General features: G+C 46.8%; 1 protein-coding gene across 2 annotated transcripts in view; it reads right to left on the reverse strand.

Annotated features, from left to right (window-relative positions):
- Positions 1–713: 713 nt before the first annotated feature.
- The window catches only part of RBM17 (RNA binding motif protein 17), a 30084-nt gene continuing 16595 nt past the window's right edge, over positions 714–14202 (reverse strand). For both annotated transcript variants that reach the window (XM_066592108.1, XM_066592109.1), the window contains exons 9-12: positions 6896–6972; positions 6651–6749; positions 5107–5179; positions 714–2339 (exon numbers count right to left, since the gene is read on the reverse strand). In XM_066592108.1, the coding sequence (XP_066448205.1) occupies positions 2242–2339; positions 5107–5179; positions 6651–6749; positions 6896–6972 (347 nt within the window). In that variant the 3' untranslated portion in view covers positions 714–2241. The remainder of the gene's footprint in view (positions 2340–5106; positions 5180–6650; positions 6750–6895; positions 6973–14202) is intronic.

Below are 14202 nucleotides of genomic sequence, written 5' to 3' on the forward strand. Positions count from 1 at the left end.
CGTGCGCTGCCCAAGGGAAAAAAAAAAAAAAGCTATAAAATCCTTTCAAGGTGGTACAGGTGCCCAGTCCACTTGCACTACATATGCCTCTGGGTGTCGGACCGGTGTCGGCACTGTGGAACCGAAAGAGTGTTTGGTGGAGCTGCGATTGGTTAAAGCCCTTTTGGGACAAAGCGTTCTTGATATAAAAACACAGAAATCTAACTCCCCCGGCCGCCGGCTCCGGTCTGCGCATGCGCCGGCTGCTGGCACATCAAACAGCCAGGGCCGCGGGAGCAGGTGAGTACGCGCTGCTCGCTGCAGGGGCTCGGGTCAGGTACCGCTGCGAGAATTCTTGCAGCCGGATCCGATCTGGCCGTCTGCAGGCGGCCTAAAAAGGGCAGTTATTTGTGTTGTATAATGACCCTTACAGAGGCGTAACTACAGGTTTAGGGGCCTGGGTGCAAAAGTTAACTGAAACACCCCTATCTGTACCCATACCCAGAGGTGTAACTTGAAGATTTGGGGCCCCAATGCAAAATCTGTAATGGGGCTCCCCAACTTTAATGCTTTATTCATAGTCCTGGGCTCCCTATATGAGAAGAGAGGCCTTATGGGCCCCCTAAGGATCCTGGGCCTGGCTGTAACCGCATCTCCTATAGTTACGCCCCTGGACCCTTGTATGTAGTGCAAAATTCTACATTTTCATGATAAATGAGGCCAATGAGTCGGTGTAGTGAGAATTTTATTTATTAAATGAAAAATAGAGAACAAAAATGTTTTTATACAACTAGAGAAATTTATTTAAACATTACTTTGAATAAGAAAAACACTTGACATGAGGAGCTGTTAGACTGGGAGCCACGCGGCATATCATTTTGAGTTTCCTACTTCACTACAAGAAATATTAGCCATTTCTTACAGGGTAGATTTCAGATGGACAGCTGACATTTTAAATCTATTTGCTACAGAGATCTTCATAAATCCTCTGTGCTGCTTGGGGAGGTAAAAAAATGGCCCGTTAAAGTTGAACTGGACTCCAAAGCATCAGCCTTAGGGCGGACACCCACTGGTGTTTTTTTCTCCACTGCGCTGCGAGAGCAAGTGAAAACTCTCGCCTCGCAGTGCGAGAAAAAAACAGGATGACGCCGGGATATCGCCAGTCTTTTCAATGGGGCCAGCGGCAGCAGCGCTAGCCCCATTGAAAAGATACCACGAACTTCTGCCACAGCTGTCACAGGATAGCAGTGTCAGGGAGCCAGCCGGAGGACGCATGTGAGCGGCGGATAGGAGAGTACTTTTTTTTTACCACTTATTGATGATTTTCAGGGAAGGGCTTATATTTCAAGCCCTTCCCCGAAAATCATACTGCAGGGTTTTGGCAAAAAACACTGCTTTCAATGGGACCGGCAGCAGCACCTCCGCGGTATTCTCCATATCTTTTCAAATGGGGCTAGCGCTGCTGCCGCTGGCCCCGTTGAACAGACTGACGATATCCTGGTCTCATTCCGGCATCTTTCTTGCGCTGCGAGGCGAGCGTTTTTTTACTTGCTCTCGCAGCGCACGATAAAAAAATATCGCCAGTGGGTGTCCAGCCTTAGGTAAAGAAATATCAGTGGACACCTGAATCCTTTCATGGGAAGACAACACCCCCACCCCCCAATCCTGTCACCACAACATAGTCCATCAAATTCCATGGAAACAAAGAACGCAGGCGGCACAGGAGGTATTAAAGTTCCTTATGCTCCTCTTTGATAGATGAACCGCCTCCGATCACCTTTGAATAAATTCTGCACGTTGCAAATAACCAACACCACGCAGCAAATAGTGGATTTAGAAACAGCCACACAGACTGCAGAACAGACTATTGCAACACTGGAGACCACACGGCAGTAGTACCCACCAACAGAAAAAAATAAATGGTCCTTTGGTAAGAAATACACATAGTAGCCCAGAAATGTGGGTTTTATGCATCAATATCCTCAGCAGTTATTTCGGTCGGATAAAAACAAAAACAACGGATAGAAGCAACAGCCAAAAAAAAAAAAAAAAAGCTATCTTCGCTTGTTTGAGCTTAAAAGGAAGGATCTTGTAACAAAAATCACATTACCATTTACTTTAACTGAAAAGAACTGTACAAAGACTGGTGTGGTTTTTAAAGGTTTTTTATACTATAAAAACAAAGGAAAACCCCATCACAAGAAGCTGGATAAATTTACATCATATTTTCAGTCCACAGAGCTCTAAGGAGGTATACAGTTTTTACTCTCCTAGATCCAGAGTCCTGAATTTGTCTAGGTTGTAGAAGCATGCCTTCACTATCCGACCACCAAAGTATCTTCCGTTGAGGTCCACCACAGCTGTAGAAAGAGAAAAGCTTTGGTTACGCTAACTATTCTCCAAGAATCACAATGGGCCGTCAATCACATCTGCACTAAATATGTCCCCAGCAATTGGCACTGTTGGGTTAGATTATCCAGTAGCCATAGAAACAAAAGTACAAAATGTTATTTTAGAAAAAAGAAATATGCTCTGAACCCTTTCCAATCCAATTATTTTTTCTCATTCATTCTCCCCAGCTCCAAATAAATTGGAGCTGTTCAGACCGGAAGAGAAAAGATACAGAGTTCAGGAGGGTGCAGATGCTCACTGCACTGTGGGGGGGGGCCTGCTTACCTGTCCGGCGTCTCCCGCATTCTCCCTCTGCCTCCCGGCTCGGCGATCATGTGACAGCTGGGGTTAGGTGGCACCCAGCGGTCACATGATCGCCGAGCCGGGAGACAGAAGGGAGAATGCGGAAGACGCTGGACAGGTAAGCAGGCCCCCCCATGGTGCAGGCTCCCGGCTGGGCGTTCCTGTGACCGCTGGGGGTCAGGTGACACCGGCGGTCACATGATCGCTGGCCGGAATCTCCTGCATTACATAGCACTAATTGAGCGCTATGTAATGTGTAAAGGAGAAGGAAGAAAGGGTTAAAAACCCTTTCGGCCTTCTCCTCGGGAGTCCTCGATGAGGACCAGTGCAGAAGTGTATCTGCACCCGATGTGTCTGATGATCGGGTGCAGATGCACTCCTGCACTGCTGTGTCGGGCCTGTCCCGACATCGGAGCTGTGGAGGGAAATTATGATGTCGGGGCAGGCCCGACATTGGATTGGAAAGGGTTAAAACTTTCCATATATTAGTTATGTCTTCTGCTTCTTCTTTCATTTGTCCTGGAATCCTCTGTGGGTCTAAACTACAACACTATCACATGACTGTGGAGGCCAATTGCATTACACCATTATAAAAATGTTAGTTATTGAAGGGATCTTCAGGTTTTCTGCTTGTTGGACAAACCCTTCTAGTGGCCCTAATGAGATACCTAAGGACACTGCACAAAAGTCAACATTTCAGCTCATTTTCAAGCTATAGCATTCTGAGGGAATGAAACTTATTGGCCCATATCTTTACATAGGAGACACTTTGGCAAGAGAAAAAAGGTTTCTTATGACAGGGCATACATAACAGTAAATTGGGTTAATAGGCCTAATTTAAGTAAGAGACTTCCTTTAAAAGTGGTTTTCCAAGGTAACACTATTGATGATCCATCCTTAGGCAGGGGGTCACCTGCTAGAGACCCATCTATCAGCTGATGAGAAGCTACAGAAGAGGACTGAAATGCTCATCCATTTCGATGGGAGAGAGCTGCAATACCAAACAACGCCACTGCACTAAAGATGGCACTCTGAGCATTCCAGCCATCTGAGGCAGCTTATCAGTTGATCACCAATTGGCGGGGTCCCAGGTAGTGGATCCCTGTCCATCTGCAACTGATAACCTACACCAAGGATAGGTCAGCAATAACTATCTTTGAAAACTTCTTTAATGCAAACAACTCTCATTCATATGGGCAGCTATAGACTTCTTTTACACACACTTTTTTCGTGGCTTTTTCTTTTACTCTAAAGCCAAATGTAAAAAGCCAGATTTCATTTTTTTTTTATTTTAACACTGATTTTTTTGCGTTAATTTTTTTTTGCATGCTTTTTCTAATTTTTTTTTTTACACTACTTGTCCAAAAAAAACAAAAAAAAAAACCTCTCCTAGAAGAAGTTGCCAAAATCAAATGAAACTTTCTATGTGCGATTGTAATGTTGACACAAGTAAGTAATTACAATATCAGAGCAAACGGAACCCTTGAAGGGAGGCTCCAGTACCCTGTAGGGCACCTCTAGCTCGGATACAAGGTGTGATAAGGGCAGGCATGAAAACTCTAGCTTGAGTGCAAGATGCGATATGGATGGGCATGGGGAGCCTGCAGGTTCTATATGGTATCCTGCAGCATATCCGTCCACATTTGCTGTAACTGAGCCCCTAGATTGTGCAAAGTCATAGGCTGTTGATGTTGGCGTCCCAGATGCTCCCATACATGTTCTATTGGTGATAAATCTGGCGATCGGCAGCCACAGAAGTGTGGCAATGTTGTAGAGACATTCCTGTAACACCCTTGCTGTGCGCAGCCGCGCATCCTGCTGGAAAATGCCTCTTAGGAACCCTGCCATGAGAGGAACACATGTGGCTGCAGGACGTCCTGAACATATTGCTGAGCTGTCATTGTCCCTCATACCATTACTGGGGGTGACCAACTGCCATATGTGACGCGCTCCCTTTATAAAAGCATACCTGAAAAATGAGCATTTATAACCTCTCTGTACCACATGTAAATTAGGCAGGCAGACCGGTCGGGTGGGTCGGAGTGTCTTTGCTGCCTGAAAGTTTCCCTCGCAAGTCCGCCCTTCTCCGCTCCTATGACTTCTATAGCGCTGCAAATCCCTTAGATTATGCCAAGAGTTCGCTGACCGACGCGGGCACAGATGAGTGTGGTGAATCTGACCACTAAAAGGATAAATTATCTGCACATGTGCTGGTCAGCAAACTCCCCGCATAAGTGTGAGGTTCGCAGTACAACTGCATTATTTATATGAGAATCGATATCAAGCATTAGTCTAACCGATTTGCAAATCTTTCTAGTAAATGGGTCTAGCAGACTTACAATAAAGACTGCTATCATCCTTGAGCCTCCTTTGTATCCCACAGAAATCAGATGACAAGTTTATCAGGGTTTACAGAGACCATACAACATGTACCTTTTATAGCCGACTCCACTCTCTCAAATTCCAAAAATATCCTCACAGCTTCATCATCAGGAGCACCGGGGATCTAATAAAGACATCGTGACCATTACTAATCAGATCATAAAGTCACTTCTATTTACAATATTTTGTGTCTTTCAGCAATGGCAAAAGAACAACTTACACAGGTGGGGAATGCTAGCAGATAACGGTTTCATTGTGAGCCTTCAAAACCATACGAAAAATTGCATAAGTGCCATTTCACACACAGGTTTTTGAGACAGTTTTTCATATTTTTTTTTTAGATGTGGATTCAAAAAGATGCAGCAAATATAGAGGAAGGACTTTTACTTTTCCTGCCCGCAGGAGCCATGTCTGGCTTTGGCTAGAAAACTGCCTCAAAACCTACCACAAAAACGAGTGAGTGAAACCGCACTTAGGCTGCATTAACATGTAGCAGATTTCCACAGTGGAAAGTCTGCACCAAAATCTGGGTCATATCCCATTGGTGCGGATTTTAACAGGGATCAGTAGCAGACTTCAAGCCTTCAACTGAAAGGGTAAAATCTGCTGCAAATAGGCATCAAAATCCACACGATACGTTGCAGTGCAAATTATGGTGCAGATTTGCACCAAGATCCATCATGTGTGAATGTACCCCAAAACTATTCCCCCACACTTCACTTAACAAGGTTACCAATATCATCACTATAAGAGATCTACCAATGAAACTGTATGTACCCTAATGATCGTTTGGTCACATACACCATGTTGACAAAAGTATTGGGACACACATAGAACGTGATGCAATTCAATTTTATTTATATTTTTTGATACAGTCTGGGGCCGCCTTTGGCCTCAATGACTGCAGCAACCCTCCTAGGCTTCTTTCCACCAAATTCCAATAGATGTGTGGAAGGATATAGCTCCATTCCTCAAGGGGAGCTTTAGATAGTGATTGGCGTGCATGGATACGGCATTCTAGTTTGTCCCAAAGATGCTCAATAGCATTGAGATCTGGACTTTGGACTGTCCAATGAAGTTTGCAGACGTTCTGCTCCTCAAACTAAGCCTCAACACAGAGTTCTGTTTGACATGTTAACCATGCCAGACAATTGTTTACCATGATTCACCTGTCTACAACACTTGCTTCCACTCATTCACAGTTCACGACGCTCCAAACAGTGTGCCAGGTATGTACTTTTAGAAAGCACATGTGTGGGTGGGTATTTATTATGTATGTCAAAAGAGTGAAAATTGTCCTGGCAGCGTAAGGGTTACACAAAACTACTCAGATAAACCTACTTAAAGGTGATGTCTAGGATTAGAAATACATGGTTGTTTTCTTCCAGAAACAGCTCAGCCCCGCTCGCTCCAGACACAAGTCATGGAAAGGCACTGTTTCTGGAAGATAATAGCCTTTTTTTCCCCCTAGTCCTCTTTGGCCCATTACCATTTTAACAGTAGAATCTGATCATGAAGACATTTGCATAATGATTGTTAATATCTGTATACCTTTGTGAGAATGTGTCTTCTATAAAATCAATACATGGACTTACCTCAAAAATGACACATTTTCCAACTTTGCCATATTTTTCACATTCTTCTTTAGTTTCACCCTCCAGGTCTTCATCCACTTCTCCCGCACCAACCATGTTCTGCAAAACAACGTTCGTATAACATTTTTTCAGACTGTGTACACTGATGTAAAATCTGATACATTTCAGGGCATATTGGCACATATGTATTTTTTGCTACCTAGATATATTTCTTGTCTGCAAAAGAAATCCTTCTAAAATCTTACCCGTAATAAAACCACTTTGGTAGGACACTTCAGGATTTCTGTCAGAGGGTTTGCATCAGATTTTTTAGATGCTTCAACTGGAAGAAAAACACAAAAAGATTAGACTAATCCGCCGCAACAAAACAAGACTGAAAACTAAACATTTAGAGAGGACACCGAACAATCTGCACCTGTTCTATAATATGCAGTGTTAGGGCTTATTCAGGCGACCGTATATCGGCTGGGTTTTTTACACTGAGCTCCTGCCCCCTGCCACTATTTGCAATGGGAGGGGTAGGGCGGAGTCCCGGTACTTAGCTCCACCCCTATCCTGCCCCCTCCCATTGCAAATAGTGCTGAGAGGCAGAGAGGAGGCGGGAGCTCAGAGCACTGCTCCCGCCTCTTCCAGCCTTCTCCCCCTGCACAGAGGGACGCCGTATATCGGCCGGCGTGAATACCCAGCAGATATATACGGTCGTCTGAATAAGCCCTGACATGAATCTTCGTAAAGCATGCGCTGTAATACGTCAAAGACTGCAGTGACGAATGTGATCTGGGCAGGGTTTAAAGCATCTTATTCATCCCCATTTACAATTTGTTAACACAACCCAGGGTTGTCAATCTTCTCCTTAGTTTTTTCTAGACAATTTAACCAACAAAGACCTCAAGATTTTTGTGGATGTATCCCACCCCTTTTAGAGACCACGCCACAGGTGACGCCCTCTACATGGAAAAAGTTTGCACGGTTTATTTCCCATCAACCGAGCTGATCCTGATCTAGGGAAGGCCCAGCAAGTGTAGGTTTCAGGGTATTTCATTCTGCTCTCGAAGAGCGCAGCATGAAGTAAATTTGGCAAATAACCCTAATTTGTAATAGAGGATGAATAATTTTAACTGCAACTGTAAAGACCATGTGAGCTCACTGTGGTGAGATTTATCAAACGTATTCCTGGGATAAAGTGGAGGCGTTTCTTATCACAACCAATCATATTGCAGCACGCATTTCTGACAGGCTCTCTGGAAAATGACACGGATAATGTGATTAGTTATAGGCGACGTCTCCACTTTTCTAACATTATACTGAGGCAGGACAAGCCGTGGGTTGCACATTATGCTGAAATGCACATAAGGTATTAGTAAAACGGAGCACATGCATGACCCCTCACATGTTTATACTACTAAGAAACAGTGTGTGGAATTAATGGAGTGGCTTGTGTGACATTCCCGAGCTCTGAAGCTCTGCTGCCCATCATTAGTGGAGGTACAGAGGTAGGAAGGGGTTAAACACTGAAGGCAGCACTGCGGACCACACAGGAGAACAGAGGAGACCTCCCTGAGAGGACTGTATAGAAGGATCAACAGCTTATACTGAGAGTCTCGTGCATCACATGCCCATCCCAGTCCTCTACACCAAGCAAACTCAGTCTGAGCTCTCATGAGCTCCTAGCTCCTCCGTGGCCAATTACCATTGTGTTTGTGGCAGTGTTCTGCCTCCTCCATACAAGCTCCGAGTCACATGCCACCATAGACTCACAGTTAGGCATGTGTCCCTGCTACAGTAGAGGTGGAGGCCCATGGCACATTTAATCAGGGACTGTTGTAATAGTTTGCAACTTTTTTTTTTTTTTTAGGCACTGCTATGGGATTAAAATAATTTTATGAGTACTATGTGACACCATTATAATAATAATAAAAATAAACTTTATAAACTTTATTTGTATAGCGCCAACATATTCCGCAGCGCTTACATAGACAGGGGGATACAGAAAGACAAAAGTACAAACATTACAGAACCACGGTTACATAGTAATCAATTGATGGAAACAATAGGGGTGTGGGTCCTGCTCCAACGAGCTTACATACTACAAGTAATGGGGGGATACAGAAGGTAAAGGGGCTGGAGATGTGCACGGTATGGCGAGGTGGAGAGTGAGAGGTGATATACACATAGACAATTATGGTACAATCAATTGTTATTGCTGTTGATTTGAGACTCAGCCTGTTGTGCCCATGAAAAAAAGTGAACACGGGTACAACAGGCTGCCTGTAAGATGGCCTCACTGTAGGGGCTATGTAGCCCATGTCTAGGAACAGTCTACTATACTAGTCAGACCAATTTACACTAAGGTCACTGGTGTCACTAGATCTGGACACTTGTCAGGTTATAAGAAAAAATGGATTATACCTACCTGATAATCAGGTTTCCAGGAGTCTCCACGACAGCACCAATTGAGATTGCCTCCTCCTGATAGGACAGGAACACACTGAGAGGTTAAAAGCTCCCCCCCTTCCCCACTTTCCTCAGTGGATTCTAACGAATTGCCGGGGTAGGAGCTCAACTTAAATTTCTTCCCTTAACCGGGGTTTTTTTGTTGATTATAAAATTATATTATATTATATATTTATTTGTTTTTTATATTATATTCTATAGTTTCTTTCTATCCATTTAGGGGGGGGGGGGAGGTACGCGTGCTGTCGTGGAGACTCCTGGAAACCTGATTATCAGGTAGGTATAATCCATTTTTTCCCCCAGTCGTCTCCACGACAGCACCAATTGAGACGTACCAACTAAAGTTTCCCTAGGGTGGGATTGCTGCCGAGAGGACTTTGCGGCCGAAGGCCATGTCCTCGTCCTGCTGCACTTTTAAAACCCTATAATGTTTAATGAACGTGTGGGGTTTTTTCCAGACTGCGGCCTTGCAAATTTGCTCGACCGAGGCTTAGCTATGTTCGGCCCATGAGGATGCTACTGCCCTTGTAGAATGGGCTTTAAGAGCTAAAGGGATTTCCTTCCCGAGGGCCTTATAGGACTCTATGATGGCTAGGTGGATCCACCTGGCTATGGAGTTTTTTGCCGCTTTGTTCCCTCTATTTGGGCCACTGAACTGGATGAACAGGTTGTCGTCCCGTCTCCAGTGGCTTGTCGCCTCTATGTAGCCTAGGACTGCTCTCCTAACGTCCAGGCAGCTTAGGATTTTTTCTTCCTCGTTTTTTGGTTTGCTAAAAAAGAGGGAATTATTACGTCCTGGGACCTATGAAAATGTGATACCACCTTTGGCATGAAGGCAGGGTCCGTTTTAAATATTAATTTGGAATCCGAGATTTTTAGAAATGGGTGGCGAATGGACAGAGCCTGAAGCTCGCTAACCCTTCTTGCAGACGTGATGGCTACTAGAAAAACGGTCTTGATTGTAAGCATTTTTATCGGTAGTGCTTCGATCGGCTCAAATGGTTCCGCTGACATGGCCCGTAGAACCCAATTAAGGTTCCAGTCTGGAACAAGTTTTATGGGTCTAGGTCGTAATCTAGCTGCTGCAGTCAAGAACCTGTTGACCCATCTATTGTCCGCGAACTTTGTGTCGCACATCGCGCTAAGGGCTGCGACCTGGACCTTCAGGGTACTTGGAGAGAGGCCCATCTGTAGGCCCTCTTGCAAGAATTCTAAGATCAAAGGGATGCTCGGGATAGACTCCCCGGAATCCCTTCCCTGTCTCCATGAGGAGAACCTTCTCCAAACCTTCTAGTAGATAAGGTGGGTCGTCTTTTTTCTGCTGGACATTAACGTTTCTACCACTCTTTGTGAGAATCCCTTCCCCCTTAGTGAGGATTCCTCAAGAGCCATGCTGTTAAGTGGAGTCTGTCTAAGCCCGGGTGGTTCAGTGGCCCCTGTGATAGCAGATCTGTCCAGGTCGGAAAGGTAACTGGGTCCTGGACACTCAATGTTGTCAGAAGACCGAACCAACTTCTCTTGGGCCAGAAGGGGGTCACCAGGATGAGCGTGCATACCTGGGTTCTGAAATGTTGTAAGACCCTGGGGATCAGCGGTATCGGAGGAAACGCATACGCTAGCCCCTTTCCCCAGTCCTGGCCTAGGGCGTCTATTGCTGTAGGATGATCTCCTGGCCGGAGGGAGAAGAATTTGCCTACTTTGGCGTTCTCCCTGGTTGCAAATAGGTCCAATCGTGGGGACCCCCACCGGTTGGTCAGGATTCTGAATGCCTCCCGGGAGAGAGACCATTCTCCTGGGTCTATCTGCCTCCTGCTGAGGAAGTCCGCTTTTTGGTTTAGCGTCCCTTTTAAGTGGGTTGCCGTGATCGAAAGGATCCGGCCCTCTGCCCAGTGGAAGATTTTCTGCAAAATGTTTTGCAGGGCAGGAGACCTTGTGCCCCCCTGGTGCCGAATATGGGCGACCGTGGTGGTATTGTCCGACAGTATCTTTATATGCTGGTTCCGTAGCGAGTTTCCTAACTGCTGTAGGACCCGCCATACGGCCTGTAGCTCTCTGTAATTGGAGGATTGTTCTTTTATCCTTTGGGACTAAGGGCCCTGAAAGAACTGGTTCCCCACCTGCGCTCCCCATCCCAAGGCGCTTGCATCCGTTGTGATGTGCGTGGCTGGGTTTTGTAGCCAATGAACCCCTTCGTGCAGGTTCGCTGGGAATGTCCACCAACGCAGGGATGTTTTCACTGTGTTTGGGATATACATTTTTTGTCCCTAGCGAGGACTGCTTTTTGTCCCATGCGGATAGGACGGAGGCCTGTAGAGCTCTGGTGTGAGCCTGGGCCCATGCTACTCCGGGAATGCATGACGTTAGGCTTCCCAGGAGAGACATGGCTTCCCGAATTGTGCATGATCGTTTCTGTAGGAAGGATCTGACCAGCCTTTGGATTTTTTGTATTTTTTCCTTGGGCAGGCAGGAGCATTGTGATTCTGAGTTGAGCGTTATGCCCAGAAATGTCTTCTTCCTGTCGGGGTCTAAGCTGGATTTTTCCCAGTTTATGATCCATCCTAGAGACTGGAGGAGTTCTAGCACTATCTCTAGGTGCTTTGTTAGTAGTTTCCTGGACTCTGCTATTATTAAAATATTGTCCAGGTAGGGTATTATTAGGATCGACTTTTTTCTCAGGTAGGCAGCTACCTCTGCCATAATTTTGGTAAAAATTCTGGGTGCTGAGGAGATCCCGAAAGGCAGGCATCTGAATTGGTGGTGCTCTATTCCTTTGTCCATATCCAGTGCGAACCTTATGTATCTTTGGGACCCCTCGTGGATTGGTACGTGGAAATAAGCGTCCTTCAGATCGATGGACGCCATGTAGGCCCCTCTGGGAATCAACTTTATCGTTGGAGATGGACTCCATTTTGAATTTCCTGTACTTGACACAGGTGTTCAAAGGCTTCAGATTCACTATCATGCGGTGTTTCCCGCAGGGTTTTCTTACTAGGAAGAGCCTGGAATAATGGCCCTGAGTTTCCTCGTTTTGCGGTACGGGGGATATTGCGTTTAGATGTTGCAGATCCCGAACGCTTTGCCTTAGTAAGTGTAACTGTCGCCCCGAGCCTCCTGTGATGATGAATTTCCTTCTGGGGAGGGACACCAGTTCTATCCGGTATCCCTGCTGTAGGATCTTTGGGATCCATGGGCCTTCGCAAATTGCGGCCCATTGGTCCACAAAGTTCCCCAGCCTTGCCCCTACGGAGCTGGCGTCAGGGTCTCTGCTTGGGCTCCCCCTGGTGGGGATTACAGAGGATATTTCTCCCTCTGCCCCCCTTGGGGTAACTCCAGCGGCCTGTCTTGCCCTTGCCTCGGTAGGCCTCGGGCTGTTGCCCTGGGGTTCGGAAGAAGGTCTTCCCTCTCTGCGGCTTTTCTTCCGGGAATCCCTTCTTTTTGTCGGCCGCCTTCTCCAGGATTTTGTCTAGGTCTGGTCCGAACAAAAACTGACCGTAGAACGGGAGGGCGCATAGTTTATTTTTTGAGGCCAAGTCGCCTGACCATGATTTCAGCCATAGTACTCTTCTGGCTGAGTTGGATCGGGCTGTAGCTTTTGCCGAGAGTTTAACCGTTTCGGCCGCGGCATCCGCTAGAAAATTTGTTGCCATGCGCAGGATTGGTAGGGAATTTAGGATCTGTTCCCTTGGCGTTTTATTGTTTAAGTGTAGCTCCAGCTGTTCGAGCCATACCCCCAGAGTGCGCGCCACGCAGGTGGCTGCGATCCCTGGCCTAAGTATGCTTGCTGCTGCCTCCCATGATTTTTTTAGAAGGCCTTCGGCTTTGCGATCCATGGGATCTTTTAATTGTGCGGAGTCCTAAAAGGGCAGGCTCGTCCTCCTAGCTACTTTGGCCACTGGGACGTCTACCTTGGGTATCTCTTCCCAGCTTGCGCAAACTTCCTCCTCAAATGGGTACCTTCTTTTTACCCCTCTAGCGGAGAAGGAACCTGCGTCTGGTTTCTTCCACTCCTTTTGGATAATTTTAATGATGTTTTTGTGGACAGGGAAGGTATGCTTGCGCCTCTCCCCTAGTCCCCCAAATATCTCATCCTGCAGGGTGCGTGGCTCTCTGGGCTCTTCCATTTTTAATGTAGCCCTGACTGACTTAATTAATTCTGTTAAGTCGTCCTGATAGAAAAGGTATCTTTTGTAGTCCTCGGCTGCCTGTTCCTCTTGCTCCGATCCGATAGAACTCTGAGTCAGAAGGTTCGTCAGGAACATACGCCTTTTTCTGGCGTTTCGCTGGCGGCGCCAGCTGTGACGTTAGGGCTGATCGAACCTCCTCCTTCACCAGCTTCCTAACGTCATCCAGGAATCCCCCCGATTCCTCTTTGACTAGCCTAGCTACGCATGCCTTGCATAGAGGCCTCTGGTACGTAGCTGGCAGTCTCATCCCGCACTCCACACATTTTTTGGGTTTTGTTCTGGGGGGGGGAATGTCTTCTTTATCCCCCTGACAAACAAAGAGGGGAAAGTATTTTTTGCGGGTAAATATGCAATTTTTCCATATACAATACATTGGATTTTGCATTTTGTATTTTTTGCCGCACTGGCTACTTACGGCCGTGAGGCTGAGGTTTCAGCTATCTCTGGGGCTGGAGCACTCATTACTGTACCGGTGCTGCAGACACCCTGCGACCTGTAGTGCTGGTCCACCTTCTGGCTTCTCTCAGGTTCCTTATTTTGAATTTTCGCGCTCCTGCGCTAAGCCCCACCCCCTCCGTGCGGCTCCTGATGCGAGCGTGATGACGTCACCACGCTGGGCACGCGACGCCCCGCGCCGTCAAAGGGCTTCCTGGAGCACCGCGCTGCCACTATACAAGGAGGAGGGGGGGGACTGAGGCTCCCGCTTTGAACCCCCCATGGGCCGCCGCGGGAGGAACCTGGCCCGGGGATTACCACCCCATGTGGGGTCCCGGGAGTCGTCTGGCTGGGAAGGGAGGACAGGCTGACCCACTGCCCTCCGATCCGCCCGTGAGTAGGCTTCCGGCTGGCTTCTCCACCAGCCCCTCTCAGAGATCCTGCCTCCTGGCAGGACAGGAAGACACTGAGGAAAGTGG

Source organism: Eleutherodactylus coqui, chromosome 2 (genome assembly GCF_035609145.1).
Source record: "Eleutherodactylus coqui strain aEleCoq1 chromosome 2, aEleCoq1.hap1, whole genome shotgun sequence".
NCBI lineage: Eukaryota > Metazoa > Chordata > Amphibia > Anura > Eleutherodactylidae > Eleutherodactylus > Eleutherodactylus coqui.